Consider the following 21117-nt stretch of genomic DNA (forward strand, 5'->3'; position numbering starts at 1 on the left):
AGTTAGCCAGTCAGTCAGTCAGCCAGTTAGCCTGCCTGCCAGCCAGATAACCAGGGGCCAGCTTGGGGGCTTTCTCAAGAGGAATATCTGCCTCAACCAGAGCCTTTATAAAATACAACACAAACGTCTTCCTCTCAGCAGTACATGGGCCTTGGAGAGTATAGATCAATTTGTTAAAACCCTAGCATCCCTATTCTGAGGGTAACATTAGTCGAAAATAGCAGATCTACAAGTTCACAAACGATGCCTCATGCTGCGACTAAGTGGGCGTCTAAAAATACTGAACATGAATCCAACACAACACTGTCATGGGCAACCAAAACAGAGTGGGCACTAGGGAAAGGTGCATGGGCAGACTGGGCACCATGCAGGGAAAGGTAGGCACCAAAACAGAGTGGGCACTAGGGAAAGGAGGGCAGACTGGGCACCATGCAGGGAAAGGTAGGCACCAAAACAGAGCTATCTATGAAATCTATTGAAAAGTTTAATCTGCAACAACATTTTATATGGGACCCCTGGCTCCTGCTTCATCTCTCTCAGCTAAAGCTTTTCTCTCAATTCAAATTAAATTAGCTGTATTGCCTGGCATGAGAAAACATACGTTTACATTGCCAAAGCAAAAGTGGGGCGGCGGTGGCTCAGGGGTAGAGTGCCTGGATGGTAGCCGTAAGGTTGCCAGTTCGAACCCGGGCTCCCCCAGAGTTACTGTCGAAGTGTCCTTGAGCAAGACACTGAACCCCTAATTGCTCCCGATGTGCTAGTTGGTGCCTTGCATGGTTTCGGCTGCCATCGGTGTATGAATGTGTGTGTGAATGGGTGAATGTAATGCACAATCTCTGTAAAGCGCCTTGGATAAAGGCGCTATATAAATGCACCATTTACCATTTACCAAAAGTGGAACGAGACAATCAAGATAAAACAATGTATGTAGAAATAAATAAAGGTGTAAACAGATGTGTTACATTAACATTTTGAGTAATAATATCTTGTGAAACTATGAAAACATTTCATATTATCTCTCTCTCACACACACACACACACACAGACTTTCGCTCTCTCTCTCGCACGCACATCGCATGCAGTCTCTCCAAACTGTCTTTGTCCCTCTCTCTCAGCTCTCTCTCTCTCTCACGCTGTCGCTCGCAGACGCATGCGGTCGGTCGGTCGGTCTGTCGGTCGGTCGCTCTCTCTCTCTCTCTCTCTCTCCCTCTGACGCATGCAGTCTCTCCAAACACACACTCTCTGTCTCTCAGCTCTCTCTCTCGCCTCTCGGAGCGATCGAAACGCTGCCTAATTCTTTTTTGCATGTTAACCAAACCAGCTAGCAAATAGGCTAGCTGCTTCAGACGCTCGACATTTCTGTTAGGTAATCCATGAGTGTTGGAAAACAAGAAACAACACCCCCCCATCTGAATAAAAACAGCTCACAGAATGAGGGGAGGAGGCGCGGGATGGGTCGGTCCACTGGTTAATATTACGCTGGCCTTGGTAAAGTAAACTACAACATGAACGTGTTAAGAATCCTCGGAAATTCCGCAGAGTTTTTTCATCGGAACACGGCTGGCCTGGTGATAACCACTGCTGTACTGTATACGAACATCAACAGAACAGTGTATGGGCGCATACTCTGCCAATGGTCACATGGTCATATGAATTGCATTTTTATAGCGCCTTTCCAAGTGTTCAAAGCGCTTGGGAGGTGAAGCGGCGAACAGTCAACGCCAGCGTCCTCACTTCCCACATTCACACACTGACGGTGGCGAGCTCACACCGACCGACTCATTGGAGGCGATGTAGGGTTCAGTGTCTTGCCCAAGGACACTTCGACATGTGGACAGGAGGAGCCGGGATTCGAACCACCGACCGCAGGGATCATTGGACGACCTGCTCTACCTCCTGAGCCACAGACGCCATGAGCTGGGGCGTCTATCCCGTCTAATAGATGAGTAACCTCCGGTCACCACAATCTCCACCTCAGAGGAAAGCCTGCTATTCGTTCCAAACTGGCCCATGTGATCTGGTCTAGGCGACGGATATTGAAAAAATAAATACAAATAAAATGAAATTAAATAAATTGTGGTTCCAGTTTGCTGGTTCCAGCTTTTCGGCTGCGCTTTGCTTTGGTTCCCCCATTCCCCGTTTAAATGCTTTGGTTCCCCCAATCCCCATTTAAATGCTTTGGTTCCCCCGATCCCCATTTAAATGCTTTGGTTCCCCAATCCCCATTTAAATGCTGAATCAAGTAAACAACTAGTTTAGTCTCACCAGCGGCTACAAGCTGGAATTGGAATAGAAGATGGATATACCAAAAGGACAAACCAAACGGGAAACGTGATCTATAGTATTATTTGTTTTTGCTCTTCATGTATTTGCCACAGTTCATTCCCTTGATCAATCAGCCAAGAAAAGACCAAGGCCATGACTGTCGGACAAGACCACCACTCACTCTAGGCCAACACGACAGAGTATGTTGACAACTTCACCCATCTTGGAAGTAACATCTCAAGTACAGGAGATGTGGAGAAAGACGTCTACAGCAGAATCTGCAAAGCTGCAGGAGTGTTCCAACGGCTCCGCAACATTTGGTCGTCAAAAGCTATCACTACGGCCACCAAGCTACGCATCTACATGTCAGTGGTCATCACAACAGCGACCTACGCCTGTGAGATGTGGTTGAAGACAGCCAGCATCACCGACGATGCCTCAGATCCATCCTGAGGATCTTGTGGAGAGACCACATCACCAACGAGGAGGTGATGAGAAGGGCAGGGGTAGCATCACTGTCTGACATCGTCTCTGAAAGGAGAAGGAGAATGGCTGGACACGTACTCCGACTGCCAAGAGAGAGACCGGCAAGTGTGGCAATGGACTGGATGCCAGAAGGTGGAAAGAGGAAGAGAGGGAGGCCAAAGAAGACATGGAGACAGACAGCCATGGAAGACCTAAGCGAGATGGGTGTCAGCTGGCACGGAGCTAGAAAGGGTCGCCAAAGACCGGAGCAAATGGAGAGGACTCGTCGCCCAATGTTCCAGTAGGAACGGGAGGAACTAAAGGCTCATTCATAGTCTGGATTTTCGGTGGTGAGGTGACCACCTCTCCGGTGTGACCACCTCTCCGGTGTGACCACCGCTCCGGTGTGACCACCGATCCGGTGGTGAGGTGACCACCGCTCCGGTGAGGTGACCACCGTTCCGGTGGTGAGGTGACCACCGCTCCGGTGGTGAGCTGACCACCGCTCCGGTGGTGAGCTGACCACCGCTCCGGTGGTGAGGTGACCACCGCTCCGGTGGTGAGGTGACCACCGCTCCGGTGGTGAGGTGACCACCTCTCTGGTGGTGAGGTGACTACCGCTCCGGTGGTGAGGTGACCACCGCTCCGGTGGTGAGGTGACCACCGCTCCGGTGGTGAGGTGACCACCGGAGCTGAAATAACGTTGAGCGGTGGTGAGTAAAAACAGAGAGAAGGGCTGTGGCGGTGGTTTGCTCTTCACCACGGCTCGTGACGTCATGTTGTAGTTCGGTGGTCACCCCACCACCAAAAATCCAGACTATGTATGAGCCTTAAGTCTAAGTAAGATCATTCAAGTCATTATGCATGGCTGATCTCTATGAAGTTGGAAGTGGTGTGGAATCTCATCTAAAAAGTCTCATTATGTGTTTGCTGGTGTAGCCAAAGAGTGCAGGTCATGCATGGTCATTTATCACAATAGAGCCTGAGGCTAATAAACTATACGTTTATTCTCAAGACCAAACTAATTCCTGGCATGAAAATGATGTAATTCATCTCATGAATGTTGGAAGGTGAAGCTCTAATGTTCCTTGTTTCCATTTATTTCCCCCATGGGACTACACTTGCCTACTCTGATGCTCTCAGTAAACAGAGAAAAACATAACTGCTAAGGCTACACTATCATTACTCCCTGTTACTACATACAAGGCCATTTGTTCAAATTAGGATGAGTATGGTCCAGTATTTGTCAAAGTAAAGAAACCCAAATGTTGAATTATTATGTTCTGTAAAGCAATTTGCAACTCTGGATTTCAAATGTGCAAAGGACAAATTATCACTATCATTCCAACAACACTGGTGTTTTTGCAAGCACAATATTGTTAAAATATTTGTATTTTGTATACTTTTATCCTAGCAGACTGGACTTGCTTGTTCTCTTTAGTTTGACTAGTGCTTTAAACCCATGATCCCATGCAGGCTATGTGGGTTTTTACAGAGCATTCACACAGTGGCTGTTAACACCTTGAGGGCAGTGTTGTTTTCGTCGACTAAAACTAAGACGAAAAATGTTCGTCGACTACCTTTTTTCACTGACTAAAACTAAATAAAAACGAATCTATGATGACTAAAACTAAGACTAAATATACTGACAATTTCGTCAACAAATAAAAACTAGACTAAAATGTTAGGAAGGGATTAGTGGACAAGAGATCCAGTTTTATGCTGGGTTGCATGCTGAAAATAGCAGATATACATTGAGATTGTATATCTGCTATTTTCAGCATGCAACCAAAGTGTAAAATATGTCATTACAACGACATCAAGGCCTGTCAAAACACATTGTAGTCGACTAAATCAACTGTAGATTTAGTCGACTAAAATCATATGACATTTAGTCGACTAAAACTAGACTAAACACTAGAACATTCCAGGCGACTGAAATGTGACAAACTAAGTGAAAACTATTCAAGAGACTATGACTAAAACTAAAATAAAAATTTGCTGCCAAAAACAACACTGCTTGAGAGCCCGGGCCCATTTCATCCATTAATAAAAATGTGCCCATCGTCAACAAGCGCCTCTAGGCTGTAGAGCGATGCGATCAGTTTTCATAGCACTAATTCGACGGAGATTATCAATCTCCGTCTCGGGGCACATGACCGTGCACTTGAACTTGACGGTGATTTACGTCATGGGCCCCGATGGTGTTTTAATGGTAAATCTAGCTTCTAATGAATCCCATGGTGGATCTCCCCAGATTTCCAGAAACAGAAAAATGCTTAAAAATAGCCTGCAGCAGCTGGGGAGATGAAGTTGAGCAGAAAGTGAATAGTAATTCAATACATACATAAATGTCCTTTGAGAGCAAATTAAAAATATCCAGTCAATCCACTGCAGGGGTGTCACTAAGCAGCTCTACTCCACAATACGGATAAGTATAGTGGGACAGCATAATTATCTAACCGGCTGAACAGATTTAGGTCACCTCTATATACACCAACTATAATGCACAGTATCCACAACGTACAGTGATGCTCCAGCTGCAATCGTGCTATCGTTCTCACAGCTGTTATTTACCGGTCATTCACTCCCCATATACGTGTTTGTCAGAACAACAACGGTAGCCAAATAATGTGGAGCTTAAACACCTCATCTTACTTTGAATGCAGAGAGATGAAGCTCGAAAACGGTGAACATTATACAGTATTCAGAATCATTATAAATAACTTGTACCGTCTTTTTTTATCCCTGAGAAAATTGATTTAATGACTTCCTCTACCAGCCTGAGGTTTGGAAGATACATAAAACTTCCACTCAACACGTTCATCGTCAAAAAGAAGAGCGGTGTATGAGTCTCCTGATACAGCTAATAAGAGGGCCAATGCTTGCATGTGGATTTCGTATCAGTAAGGTGAATACACAGGGAATTATTGAGAATTAACCCACAGGATTTTCACAATGGAGCGGAATAGTTCTTCACTTCCTCATCAGATGATGAGCCAGTGAGCCTCACTTGTGGGTTGTGCCCGATATAATATCCCTCTCCACAGGACCAAACAAGCCTCTGCCCACACAGACAAAAGGTACCCACTCAAGCACCACAACGCACCGCTCCGTAAGGACTCTAGAATCCCACATCACCTGATATTCACTATGCTGTAAGAGCTTTGCTTGCCCACATCGGTACCTGAATAATAATCCATGCTTATATGAGGGGAAGAGCTGCCCACGCACGCTGTAGCAGTTCACCCAGAGGCATGTTTGGATGTAAGAGGCTCTTGAGAGCCTACGTAAACACCAAAAAGATGACGCAACTGCATGGGCCAGCTACTATTTCTCAGTGGTTCTTATACTGTTATCTGTTGGATGCTATAATTAGGAAGACACTGCCTGTAACGGAGGATCTGCATAAATTGCATGTCGGACTGCTAATTTGCTCATTTGGCTTAGTTCCATCAGATGACAGGATCTTTTCTCAGAAAAGTACAACATACTAATTAACAAGACCAATTAACCCACACTAGAGTGGTGCCCGTTGGAGCCTCTACAGTGGCTATACTTTAAACGATTGGACAGTTGGGAAATGCGTGCCCCACCCAGATATTATGTCTGTGTCACTTTTATGCCCATATATGGAGTTCTTTGTCAGGCATGCCCAAATATGGAGTCTATGCAGATGTCAGAATGATGACAGAACAGGCCAGCTCCATATATGGACACTGGGCAGGGGCGCCTGTGTCCAGAGACGGGACAGAGGCCTTTTTTGGGGCGGTTCTGGACAACCGTGGGTCCGACGGGCACTGCACCCCCTGTGGTGGGCTAGAACGGGTGTGTCGAATTTGAAGTCGGTGGGGCGAACGGTTCTGGAGTTATGTGGATTACAGACGTACAGATGTACAGAGACTTGGTGCATTTATAGTTAAAATGGTAAATGGTAAATGGTGCATTTATATAGCGCCTTTATCCAAGGCGCTTTACAGAGATTGTGCATTACATTCACCCAGTCACACACATTCATACACCGATGGCAGCGGAAACCATTCAAGGGCGGCTGTGGCTCAGGAGGTAGAGTAGGTCGTCCAATGATCACTGAGTCGGCGGTTCGAATCCGGCTCCGCCTCCTGTCCACATGTGGAAGTGTCCTTGGGCAAGACACTGAAGTCGGTCGGTGTGAGCTCGCCACCATTGGTGTGTGAATGTGGGAAGTGAGGACGCTGGCGTCGACTGTTCGCCGCTTCACCTCCCAATGTATGAATGAATGAGCCATTGTAAAGCGCTTTGGGCACTTGGAAAAGCGTTATAAAATGCAATTAATTATAAGGCACCAACTAGCACAACGGGAGCAATTAAGGGTTCAGTGTCTTGCTCAAGGACACTTCGACAGTAACTCTGGGGGAGCCCACAGGGTTTGAACTGGCAACCTTGCGGTTACCATCATCCAGGCACTCTACCCCTGAACCACCGCCGCCATAGTTAGATGTCCCAGATATTTAAGAATCAGTGGTGTTAAGAAACGTGTATGACTGTCTGTGAGACACAAGAGCAATAAATAGCAACGCAGCACAGAAAGAATTAATCTCGACTATTTAGAGAGTGAGAAGAATCTTAATTCACAGAAAAGGTGTGATCACAATAACACTTCTCTCTTCTCACATTGAAAGTTGCTCACACTCCTCTGGTTTAAACTTTGACTCTACATACAGTACATACATACACTCCTCTGGTTTAAACTTTGACTCTACATACTGTACATACACTCCTCACATACACTCCTCCATCTTTGAACAAGCAGTGGTGAGACAGGCTCGGAATATTGTATCTGACCCCTTGCATGTACTGTACCGAGAGTACGAGCTAATGCCATCCGGTAGGAGGTATAGAACTCCACGATGTGTATATAATAGATTTAAACACTCTTTTGTTCCCCTGTCAACTAAAATGCTTAATCAGGGATGCACTTTATCAAGGGAATGTGTGCAATATCTCTGTTTTGTGTATGTTGGGTGTTTCATGGTGTTTTTTCTTTTTCGTATGTGAACATGTCTGTTATTTGTATGCAGCTGTGACTCTGTCTCCAAGACAAATTTCTCCCAAGGGAGACAAATAAAGATAACCTTGAACACACACACACACACACACACACACACACACACACACACACACACACACACACACACACACACACACACACACACACACACACACACACACACACACACACACACACACACACACACACACACACACACACACACACACACACACACACACACACACACACACAGCAAAACATACTCTCTCCCCTTGCCTTCGGCCTGGTGGAGACAAACCTAATAACAATGCTTATCACACCTCTCAGACAGAGGATAAGCTAGCCTGCGTTCCCATAGAGTGTTCTCTCGTACCATGATGGGTACCGTAACTGTCACCAGTTAAGATGGGTCTAAGATGGGTCATCTCAGGGCAGAACGGTACACCGTGTCGAGGTGCTTTAAAATGGATGGAGCTGGAAAATGTGTTGAGTGGATACACATGTTCTTTTTCCCTTTACCAAAGGGAGTGACCCCTGAACCAGGCGACATGGGTGTTATTTATAGTCGTCCTGTATCTTCCAGAGTCATTCTATTACTTCATAAAGCTCTCAACAGATTAGGACCAGTCTACATCACAGACTCCCTCTTTTTATGTTCCTTCACAAGCCATAGATTATATCCTGTTGTAGGCTTATGAGATACTATGCATAACCCTATATCGTTATATAATTCCTCAACAATGCTCATTATCATAGGAGGCCTTAAGTATGTTTCACCAGTTTCAATTGAAATGGGCCTCCACCCTCAGGGGGGTCTCAACAAAATATTAATAATGATCTCATAGGTATATGGGGGCCTCATATTTGGTCTTGAAACGGGCCTCCAGATTCCTAAGGCCGTCCCTGAGAACACACAAACACACCAAGCTGGCCATAGGGGGCGCTAGCTCCCCTCAAAGAGCCAGCATGCAAAATGCTTGTCATTCAGCCTCACTTTGAGTTACTCAGTGGACTGTCTGCACTAATTGGCGTTGTTAAGGCGTGCATGGCAACAGTTTGTGTCGCGTGTGATTTCACACCAGAAGATATAAGAGGATGCACCCTGTTGAAAATGACTGTAGACGTAGAGAGAGAGAAGAGAGAGACAGACAGACAGACAGACAGAGTGATGTTGTCTTGGACCGTTTCCAAAGCAGGAGGACCAAAGCGAGACCGTCATGCTGCTGTAGCAGTGAGGAACAAACTGTATTCCTTTGGAGGCCGCTGTGATAGAGGGACCTTCAACAACATGGGACAGATGGAGGTCCATGTCTTCAACACAGTGTCTTTATGCTGGAAGAAGTTACCTCCAGTGGAACCAGGAAGAGGAGACGGTGACCTTGAGGTTCCATCCAGGCGCTGGGGCCACACAGCTGTGTTGGTTGAAGATACAATCTACATCTGGGGAGGGTTCTGGGAAGGGCAGTATTACAATGTGCTTTATGCATTTGATGTTGACGCCCACAGATGGTTCCAACCCAGGGTTTCTGGGACTGTTCAAGAGGGGAGGAGCTTCCACTCAGCCTGTGTGTTGGAGAAGGTCATGTTTATCCATGGAGGATACACCAATCTGACTGAATGCACGAATGACATGTACAAGTTGGACACCAGCACAATGGTCTGGTCTTTAATTAACACCAGAGGAACTCCACCTCCTGATTCACAATGTCACTCTGCCACCATCATTGGTACCAAGATGTTTGTATTCGGGGGCGGGAGGGGGTACCGGAGGAGCTACAACACCATCAGAGTGTTTGACACAGAGACAAACGCCTGGCTGGACACACCTTCTGCACAACTTCTACCAAAAGGACGCTGGTGTCATTCAGCATTTACCTACAATGGAGAGCTGTACATATTTGGTGGCTGGAACGGTAACCAGACCTTCAATGATGTGTGTAAATTCAGTCCAGAGACCTTCTCCTGGAAGAAGGTTGAGCCCAAGGGGAAAGGACCATTTCCAATGAATAGTATGTGCTGTTGCATTGTGGGAGATCATATCTTCCTCTTTGGAGGATACAAAGGAGTTCACAATATCTCTGATGAGCTGTTCATCTTAGACTTGAGTCCTCGTCTTAAGATGTTATGTAAGCTAGAAGTTATTCAGTACGCTCTGGACCAATCAGAACTCCCACACGACATCAGGTGGGAACTGGCAGCCATGGCAACCAACGACAACAGACGACAACAGCAATAACAACCGAGACCACATTCCAGACGAAGGAACAGCAGAAAGATCAAGAAATGATGGATCAACATCTCATCCCACCTGATGGTGAGCCACCTCTCAGCATCTCTTACTGAGATTCAAACCTCAGGAGACTCCTTCTCTCCAGACAGGCTCTCTAACCATTCAGCTAGGCATCAAACAATGACAATTGTTCCGTCCAACACAATGCGGTGGAAACACAAACCTGTGTCTGTATGTTCCAAACTGAACACGGTGGAACTCTCTTTATTGTGTATTTATTTCTATGATCTTTTTTTATTTAAAGGACCAAGCAGTCCTGAAAGGACTTGGTCTTCTATTGTTATTGTTAGTTTTTTTTTTCCTTCTCCTTCTGCCAAAAAAATAATAATCGCAAAACTCCTACAGAAATAACAAAACTCTTAACTGTGGCTCAAGAGGTCGGCGGTTCGAATCCCGGCTCCTCCTCCTCCTGTCTACATGTCGAAGTGTCCTTGGGCAAGACACTGAACCCCACATTGCTCCCGATGTGCTGGTTGGTGCCTTGCATGGCTTCCGCCGCAATCGGTGTATGAATGTGTGTGTGAATGGCTGAATGTAATGCACAATCTATGTAAAGGTGTGTGAATGTGTGTGTGAATGGGTGAATGTAATGCACAATCTATGTAAAGCGCCTTGGATAAAGGCGCTATATAAATGTACCATTTACCATTTTATCTGGTACACAGCAAGCTAAAAGGAATCAGCACGCTAGAGACCAGAATACTTCAAACCCAAACAAATAGTTAAAAATAGAACTACAAAACGCATGTTGGAGATTAAACAACAGATAACAGCCAGCACCAGGAACTGTGTTTATTTAATCACATGTGAAAAATGTGGCTTACAATATGTCGGAGAAACGAGTAAAACAATAGCTGCGTGTGATATTGAACAGTCAAACTATTCGTATCAATATATACGGATGTATCAACAAAATAATGATGTCATAGGTATATGGGGGCCTCATATTTGGTCTTGAAACGGGCCTCCAGATTCCTAAGGCCGTCCCTGCTCATTATAACATGGAATAATTCTACTCACTCTGCGTCCCATTGGCGGGCTAATGAGAATTCAGAAACCTGCTGCCTACCAATGACATCGCCGATAGGGATTCTACGTTCTATAGCCTATATTCTTCTTCCCTGAATGGCCATGCATTCAAAATATATTTTATCTTGTCCGTACAAGATAATATCTTGTCCGTACAAGGTATTATCTTGTCCGTACAAGATAATAATTATCTTGTACGTACAAGATAAAAGACTTAAGGTAGACCAGTAACTCTAATGCCTATTGTACAATCTCTTGAGGACGAGGCGAGCATCTCTCTCTCTCTCTCTCTCTCTGACAACGAACGACGACTATAATAATAATTACAATAATGCCGATATCTATTGCCTCCGTTTGTGCCTCAAACCCAACATTAGACACAATGTCACGGAGTAAACAACCCAGGTGGGCTGACTTAAGCTACACCAGTACCAACTCACGCCGTTTAATTAAAGTCTCAACGACATGCAGTCACATTACTCATACCAATATCAAATAAGCCAATGTCTGCAAATACTTTGACTGTGCACAACCCCGGGTATAAAAACCTGCCTAAAAATAAGAATAAAACTCATTCACCTGATTAGTGCTAATAGTTGCTACTACTACTTTAGCATGTTCAGCAATACCAATGCACACACCACACAACCCAAACTCTGCACATACTCTGGGTATGTCTAAAAGCTCCAGTTTCCCTTTAAAATATTTAAAAAGTATAAAAGACATATTGAGGATTAATAACAAAATAATAAAGAAGATGCATGGGCTCGAGAGAGAGAGCCCATGCATTAATAAAGAATAGCATTAGTGACTAAATAAGAACTGGGCTCTCTCAAGAGAATGAGATGAGATGTAGTTTTTTATCCCTGCAGGGAAATTGTTGCGTTACAGCAGCATCATGTGAAATAAACAAACGGTAATCAAACAGACACAAAAGGACATAATCACAAAAAGACAAGTTATTATGCGTTGTATAGTCTATAGAGGCTGTTGGCTGATTGCAAGAAGGAGTCTCTAGTTCATGGGTTCCCAAAGTGGGGTCTGGGGACCCCTGGGGGTACTTGAGGGAGTTCCAGGGGGTACCTAGCTTAATTAGAGATAGTTACAAATGGACCCTTATGGGTCTGTAACTCAGAGAGTGTACAAATGGACCCATTTGGTTCCATTTGTACACTATCAGAGTTAAATTAACAGTGGTTTTACAATATAAATTGGGGTCTCAGAGATAGAAATGCCATTAATCGGGGGTCCGTAGACTAATGTGTGTGAAACTGGGGGGTCCATGAAATGAATATGTTTCGGAATCACTGCCAGAGCCGTAAAAGTCCTCCCTTATCGGGGTCACTGGCATGTGTTTTCGAATAGGGGTCCGTGGTCTAATAAATGTTAATTTGGGGGTCCTTGACACGAAAAAGTTTGGGAACCACTGCTCTAGTCTATAGCACTCTGTGTGCATGTTCTGAGCCTACTAATATACAAAGAAAAGGTGTGCTGGGCTCCGCAGTTAGCAGCACACAGCCTTCAACGGTCAGTTGACCTATAGTGTCCGCTGGCTGGCTGACGTGTGAGCGGGAGTGCAGGCCCCTGCAGATTGAACAGTCCCATCTGGGGACCTGGGGTTAGTCCTGTATAGGTTCTACGACAAGCCCCCTTTAAATCCCGTTAGTCAGTCAGCCTGACATGCTGAAGACAGCAGTCTTAAGTTGTTGGCTGTCACATCTGCAATGTGGGAGTCGCGAGCTCTGTCAATCCATAACGAGGATGGAGTAAGTCCTACACCCCACATTCCTCCTCCCAACATTTGAAGTTCACCATGCACTCTGATCCCCATAGTCAGCTTTCTAGACACATGGATCATCCGTCAGGATGACATCTAATACACAGATCTATATACAAAACCCACAGACCGTAACAGTCTGTTGAGAGCCGATAGCCACCATCCCCTTCCTCTTAAAAACAGTCTTCTTTACAGCCAGTTCTGCAGACTGAAACGCATTTGCAAAAATGAGACTAATGTGAAAACTATGACCCACAAGAGGAAGAAATCATCCAAAGGCGCTGGCGATGGATCGGCCACACTCTTCACAAGCCTGCATCTAGCATCACACGACGCCCTGTTCTGGAACCACACGATATGCCCTGTTCTGGAACCCACAAGGGAAAAGGAAGAGAGGCAGAGCACGAAACACCTGGCGCCGTGACCTGGATGCAGATGTGAAGAGATCTGGCCACACATGGGGACAGCTGGAGAAGATGTCCCAGGACCGTGATGTCTGGAGAGCTCTTGTTCGTGAATCGTGGCCTATGCCCAAAGTTGGGCTATACAGTAGGCGTAAGTAAGTAATGACCCACAAGTTCAAAGAGCGTGGGTATACTGAACGAACGGCAATTGAATTCGGCTATTGACAAGATCAGTAATAGATCTATATAGAGCTGACCTCTTCACAACTGCCCCTAAAAATAAAAATAAAAATAATAATGCGATCCCCCTTTTTATTACCAAGTACTCCAGAACTGCCGAATCAATTAACCCATCCTTTACAGGCATTGGCACATCCTACAAAGGGATCCACAGTGGTGTAATGTTTTCACTGACCCCCCTCGAGGTGTGTTTAAACGAGGCAGAAATATGAGGGACTCACTTGTCCATTCAGATCTCCCCCCTCCTAAAGTAGTGTCTCAGCGTACTTATTGACCCCCATCCCACAGGGAAACTACAAATGTGGTGCCTGTGCCCAGTGCATCCCACAGGGAAACTACAAATGTGGTGCCTGTGCCCAGTGCATCCCACAGGGAAACTACAAATATGGTGCCTGTGCCCAGTGCATCCCACAGGGAAACTACAAATGTGGTGCCTGTGCCCAGTGCATCCCACAGGGAAACTACAAATATGGTGCCTGTGCCCAGTGCATCCCACAGGGAAACTACAAATGTGGTGCCTGTGCCCAGTGCATCCCACAGGGAAACTACAAATATGGTGCCTATCACATGTACTACACAAGGGGTGATATATATATTCTATCTATATCATATATATCTATTGTCCTTGTGGCAAATACTATGTGGGCAAAACCACACGTGCCCGTATGAAGCCTTACACACACCGGGTGCGCAGCGACACGGCACAGGCGTTGTGCCGCGCAGCAACGCCTGGAAAATAGAACAGTGGTGTATCGGAACGTCAAAATAAAATAGAACAGTGGTGTATCGGAACGTCAAAGCACTGCTGAACAGAGAATCCTCCTGGATATCAACCCTGCACCCTTGCCCCTAACGGCCTTAACATTTAGATTGAAGCGTTTTCCTGTGACAGTTGGTAGAGCTTAACGTTTGCAAACCTTTTTTTTCAAACCCATTGCCCTCTACCTGTGTCCTCCAGTGTTTACTGCAAATATAATTCTTGTTGACGCTGTACAAAATATGGGTTCTATTTATGATATTGAAATGTATCTTTTTGCCACTTGAATTGTAATAAGTACGGTCTATAATATAACAGACCCTCAGGTGCCCTACCAATTCGACCTTCTCTCTTTCATGAGTGTGACCTAAGAACTGCCCTGTTCCATTTAATGTATTTACCTTTCATAGTGTTTTGAGTGTTTTCTCTGTACAACTAATATATTCTGTCTCCCCAGCCTTTTCTAGATGATTTCTAATATGTATTAAATGTATTTAAAACCTCTTAAATTAATATAAAAATGCTAAACAGTAAACACTTCTTGTGCATTGAATGTTTAGGTTTATGTTTATGTTTATGTTTATCTGGTTATATTTGGTATTTATGCATTGTTACTTGCCTCAAAATGGCTTCCCAATCACTTGATTGGTTTTTCCTGATGACGACCACACCCCCCATGGAGTCCACCTGTTGTTGCTCCCCTATACGTGTGTGTTTGTCCTATGGCTTGTGTATTCCCTGAAGAAGGCCGAAAGGTCGAAACGTTGGATTCTTGTCAATAAATATAAAGCATCGTGGCTACGAGTGTGAAGCCTTTTTCTCTTGTTTTTTTAATCGGCCTTTAAGTTTCTCCCCAAGGTTCTCTAAGAGGCACATCTCAATCAGGTGACTGAGCTCCGTCCTATCTTCGACATGCAGACAGATGAAGTGCAGAGAACGGAGTCGGCCCCCCCACTCTGCCCTGTCGGAGCATTCAGCCCAAACCACACCAAAGGGCCGAGTTGGGACAACAAGGGTTTTAAAGTGAGAGATGAGAGGTTGACCAACCTGTCGTAGTCCTGACAGATCTCCCCCACAGCGATCAGAGCCTTCAGGTACTCGTTGGGCTGGTAGGGGTTGATGTAGTGCAATGAGCAGCTGTTCCTGGGGTCCCCGTTGGAGGCCGTGAAGTCGATAGCCACCTGATCAAAGAGGAAAGATCAAAGAAAACATGAAAACTATGGGCAAAAAAGGTCCATCCTTTGTGAGAATTTCACTGTGGGAAGGAGGATGACTGAGTTAAGCAGTCACACCTGGGTGACCTGGCCTGAGTCAAACTAGAACTGGACTCAGAGCTGGGCGTGGCTGCGCACCTGTTGTGCATCATGGACTTGATCAAAGGCACAACAGGTTAAATCAGTCACCTCCACAAACACTGAGGAGATAGCCTCTGTCCGGACAGGGGAGAGCTATCGCCTCTCCTGTGTAAAATGATATTATTGTGTATAATTCCCTGCACATGGAGGAATAAAGGTACAAACTCAAGAAAGCTGCCCTGTGTTGTGTCCTTCCTTGCCCTGGTAGTGACTAGTCGGTCACATTCACCCTTGCAAATGTGATTGAATGTTATCCCTATTTTGGGGCGAACATTTTCACAATGGGCTGCAATGTGCCATGTTGTGAGCTTGAAGACTGGCTTAAATGGTTAAAATGGATTCTGTGTAATCCAACACAATCCATGCCACCTGTTACAATAGAAACGCTGGCCAGGTGCCAGCATGTAAAAAAATAATTATATATATATATATACACACACATTAAGCAATAATACACAAAAATAAGTGCTGTACCATGAAATAGACTCAGTGTTGTAGATCAGCTCCAGTACAAATATGAGATTATACCACAGTTTCATAATCATAATATCATATTATTTATGATTGGATGTCAACACTGAAAGTAGTTCCTTCATTCCTTTCCCTTTCTAGCACAAGCTGTCCATCAGTTCACCGTCTGTCACTGATTTAATAAAACGAATGTGTTTGAAGCCAATAGATTTGTCTCAATAGATTAGTATGCACTAACTGTATAGACTATAATTTTAATCATATAATAAAAAACAACAAAACAACAACTCGAATCCTTTTACATAATGTTGGTCAATTTCCTCCAGCGTGCTCATATGTCACATCTCTGCAAACCCACCTGACTCCAAAATGTTCATTTTTCAGGAAATGAAGAAAGCCTTATAAATAACAAACCCCCTATTGCTTTGTTTTCAAAAATAAACTGTTTTCTATATTTTTTCATTTTCAGAAAAATTTACCTAAAACCTAACCTAACCCAACCCATTTTGGGCGGGAACCCCTTTTGGTGTTTTAAGCATTACGTTATACTTTAGCTATTGAAAAATAGCAGATCTGGTGCGCTACGAGCTTGTAGGTCTGCTATTTTTGTAAAATGTAACATTGTAACAATGTAAATGTAAAATGTAACATTATTCTTTCAGAAGACTTTTTTTTATTTAATTTCGACGTCAGGCCTAAATGGGCTAAAATGGAGTTAGGTGGTTTCTTCTCCGACAGCAGAGTTATGAGAGAATCGTTTATTTTTAGTCCCATGATGCTTTGGAGGCCTAGACATTATTCAATACAGATAAAGAGGCCTGAGGCGCTGAGCGCCAAACCAATCCACATGTAGCTCGATCTGCAGGTCACAATATTCTGACCTCTAAAGAAATGCATATTCATATTCACACTGTAGTGGCCACTGTATGTGGGTTTATTCAGGACGGATCATACGCATAAAGATCATAGACAGAATAAATTAAACCACCACGCATAATATGGATGAGACCTTAGAAGACCTAAGATCTTATTTGAATTTCTAAGTAAAACAGTTGAACGGTCTTGAATTGAATTGAGGTCAAAATTGGTGCAAAAAAAGGCCTGTGCCGTGGCTCAGCGGTCCAGGCACCTTGGCTGGTAACCCAGTCTGGCAGTGTGCCGCGGGTTCGATTCCCGATCCCGACGGCCTTTACTGCATGTCACCCCCCATCTCTCTCCCCATTTCCTGCCTACCTTCATAAAAAATATAAAATAAAGGCGAAAGCCACAAAAAAACATAAAAAAAGATTTTGGTGGAAAACCTTTTCAGAACAACTTTGCTAAGGTTGCCACGGTGTGAATCAAAATGTGTAAACAAACACATTTCTTTTTTTTTTTTCTTTTTTTCTCAAAATGTTATCCCGTGATTTTCGGAACACATTTTCTTTTCACAATTGTCTAATGTAATCCTTGCTCACTCTCTCAATGCATGAGGAGTCCAAGCCACTTCTTTTCACCTGACAGGGGGGAGTTTCCCCGGTTGGACGTAGCGCGTGGAAGGAACACGTTATTCCAACCAGTTCCTTTCCCCTCCATCAGGCGCCCTGGCTGGCCAGGGGGAGGCGGTATAGAGACCAGGATTACTGCATGTTTTTCGTGAGTGTACCTATACCCTAGGAGACACGGGGAGAACAATTTTGCATTTCGTCGATGTGTTCCAACATTAAATTAACATCCATGGTAATTAGAAAATTACTTTAAAAATAAGTAATTTGCTAATAACTAATTGATTATTTTTTAAAGGATAGCATTAGGTCAATATTTCCCTACTGAGAGACACAAGCTAACAAGTGTTAGATATACAGAACTGTAAGCAGAGCTACTGCAATGCACTAAATCTAGATGTAGATGTCATCATTAATATTCATTGCATCAGTAATCTGCCAAGGGAATAAGACAGCACCATGAAGGGCAAAATGAAGGGCCAGAGTTAGAGAAAGATTTGAATTCATTCCAAAAAGCCTCCAGCTGAAAACTTGTCTGTACGTGTACATACTGTACGGTGCATATGGAGAAAAAAAACGAATTTAACTAATATAATGCCTGGGGAAAACAATTTGAACAATGTGTAATCTTTCACATTTAGAGAATGTAATATTTAATGACCACGCAGGTCTGAATGACTCCACATAGCCTTTTAATGGACTAGCAAGTGAAATTAGGCTATGACAACAACAACTGTAATAACTATGCCGGTTATCTCCAACGACACCTTAACCACGGATGACAGCTTTTAAGCCATTCTGGGCGGGAACCCCTTTTTGGTGTTAGCATTATGTTATGCTTTAGCTATTGAAAAATAGCAGATCTACAAGCTCATAGCGCGCCACCGAGTGGCGCGCTATGAACTTGTAGGTCTGCTACTTTTGAAAAACCATGAAAAATCTTTGAATATATATTCTTTGAGTTTTTTTAACTCAAATCTTTGCTTCTGGAGGGCACCTGGAACAACATATTTTCAGATGGGGGTCGGCGGCCAATTACATATCATTTTTTGGGGTCAGAAAGATGAGGTTTTTCAGGAAAGAATACATTTTAAAAAGACATTTTTTAAATTTCGACATCAGGCCTAAATAGGTTAATACGCAGAGGATTGGAGTGTGGTGAATGAATCATATACCCATCCAGGGCCACCGTTGCTACTGAAGGGCTGCTCCAAGTACTCTACCGTAAAGTGGATCTGGCACCCTCCCATGATGTAGTCGAGGAAGGAATGCATTCTGTGGAGCTGCAAGACAAAAACAATACATACGTAAAAGTGGTGTTTTTCTGAATAAATCATCACCGTTATGAATGGTTGCTAAATGGATGCACTTGTTGCGTCAGATGTTTGACAAATCCCATGGTTGTAAACAGTCATTCGAAGCACAATGTTTACATATTCATAAACTGTACATCTGCAAACATATTGGTATACTGATTAATGACTATCATTCCAAGGATTTTTTTTTATTTATTTTTTTTATGGCAACCCGGGCATTGGCTCAGTATGCGTTAGTGTGCCCAGGCATATCGTATACATTTATGTCACAGGCCTAAAACAAATTATTTCAGTATTATAGATAGGCCTACTGAGCAGAGGCCATGACAGTGAAGTGGCATGACCAAAACATTTTTCTAGTTAAAAAAAACTAAAACAAAAAAAATGAGAATTACAGGGGAATTACCTTAAGATCATTCAGGATGACAACTCCAGAGTTTTTGTAGTTTTTCTTCTTCTGTTTATATTTTGGATTGATGCAATCCCATGACACCTGAAAAGGCACAGGAATACAGTATGTCATTATGACACCTGAAAAGGCACAGGAATACAGTATGTCATTATGACACCTGAAAAGGCACAGGAATACAGTATGTCATTATGACACCTGAAAAGGCACAGGAATACAGTATGTCATTATGACACCTGAAAAGGCACAGGAATACAGTATGTCATTATGACACCTGAAAAGGCACAGGAATACAGTATGTCATTATGACATCTGCACCAGGCGATACATCTTCCTCATATCTCACTGGCTGCAGGCCACCACCTCTGCTCTGTGATGGAGTTCTCTAGAGTAAAGCCAGTGGTACATTAGTGATGCACATGGCTGGGTAGGGTTCTGTCTGCCGCTATCATTCACTGACCTTATTTCCGCTGGAGAGCTTCTGCATTTCCCTGAAGGTGGCGTAGAACTCGCCGATGAAGTCGTGCTTCCCTCTGGAATCATAGTCCCAGACTAGGCACTGTAGGTGACACACACAGAGAGATGTCTTGAAATATTACTCTCTGCATATTGGCATTTACATACAGTATGGATGTAATGTAATGTAATGGAATGGAATGAAAGCTGGATCTACAAAACTGTTAATTTTCAGGAAATGGAGGGGGAAAAAATTGATCCAAAGTAGTTATCATTTAGTTAAAGGAAATTGTAAAAAAAAAAAAAAAATTGGTTAAACATTTAAAAAAATTGACTGAAGGCTTTCAACCTGGCATCCCTATGTTGGGAATGTCATTGAAAAGGCTAGATGATCAGCAGCGACAATACATGTGTGTGTGTGTGTGTGTGTGTGTGTGTGTGTGTGTGTGTGTGTGTGTGTGTGTGTGTGTGTGTGTATAAACTGACCATGAGTGGCCTAAGAATAGCTGGAATGACAAAAAGCAAAGCCAAACAACTTGCCAAATACTGTTCTGTTCGGCTGTTCTAGGCAGTTTGTCTGTGTGGAGGAGGAGGTGTATCCTTAAGTGAACATGAACTGTCAACCTCATTATATTTGTTTCCTTGTAATTTGTGGATTCAAATCGAAATGTGTGTGTTGGGGGGGGTGGGGATATGTTGGCTTAACGACTAATTTGTGGAGAAAAGGGAGTAAAAAAGCAAAAGAAGAAATGACAGTGTAGGAAGAAAAAACATTAATATGCATGCTTTCCTACATGCAAAGCATGAATATGAATTGCTTTCTTCCTCCACAGTTAACAGTAAAACCTGTTAGTGGAGGATTTTACTGTGCTGTGCCGATCATGACAGATGCTGTTCTTTGTGTTCATTTGATCTGGCTGACCTTACCTCACAGAGGCCCCAGAAGTCCTCCATGGTTCACTCACCTTGAGCCTCCTGTCCTCATCACAGCTACACAGAGAGATGAGAGAGACTTTGAAGGGCTCCCACACCGGGTTCAGGTTGTTTTTAATCACCTGTGAACGGAGAGGAAAAAAAACCAAACACTGATTATTCCAGCGAAAAGGGGCAAACCGAGCACCGAGCGTCGAGCGCTGCAGGAAAATGATTAGAAGACACAACAAGCGAGGCGGCGTGCGGAGGCTCTTTACCTCTGTTCTGTGCACAAGCTGTTCCGTTTCGTCGTCGTTAATGCGGTATATTTCCAAAAAGGGGTCTGACTTACTGAAGAGATCCTACGGAAACAGAGATGACAGTCATTATTATTATTATAATTATTAACCCATCCTTTTGGTGTGCATTATGTTATGCTTTAGCTATTGAAAAAT

At 43.9% G+C, this 21117-nt stretch overlaps 1 protein-coding gene across 1 annotated transcript in view; it reads right to left on the reverse strand.

The window, feature by feature from the left end:
• cpne7 (copine VII) overlaps window positions 1-21117 on the reverse strand; it is a gene marked incomplete at both ends in the record, with an annotated part of 64434 nt that overhangs the window by 15090 nt on the left and 28227 nt on the right. The window contains 6 exons of the mRNA XM_083759943.1: window positions 15307-15440; window positions 18793-18852; window positions 19292-19378; window positions 19755-19853; window positions 20716-20805; window positions 20941-21024. Coding sequence (XP_083616069.1) covers window positions 15307-15440; window positions 18793-18852; window positions 19292-19378; window positions 19755-19853; window positions 20716-20805; window positions 20941-21024 — 554 coding nt within the window. The remainder of the gene's footprint in view (window positions 1-15306; window positions 15441-18792; window positions 18853-19291; window positions 19379-19754; window positions 19854-20715; window positions 20806-20940; window positions 21025-21117) is intronic.

The sequence above is a fragment of the Protomyctophum parallelum genome (genome assembly GCF_964188405.1).
Source record: "Protomyctophum parallelum genome assembly, chromosome: 2".
Classification (NCBI taxonomy): Eukaryota; Metazoa; Chordata; class Actinopteri; order Myctophiformes; family Myctophidae; genus Protomyctophum; species Protomyctophum parallelum.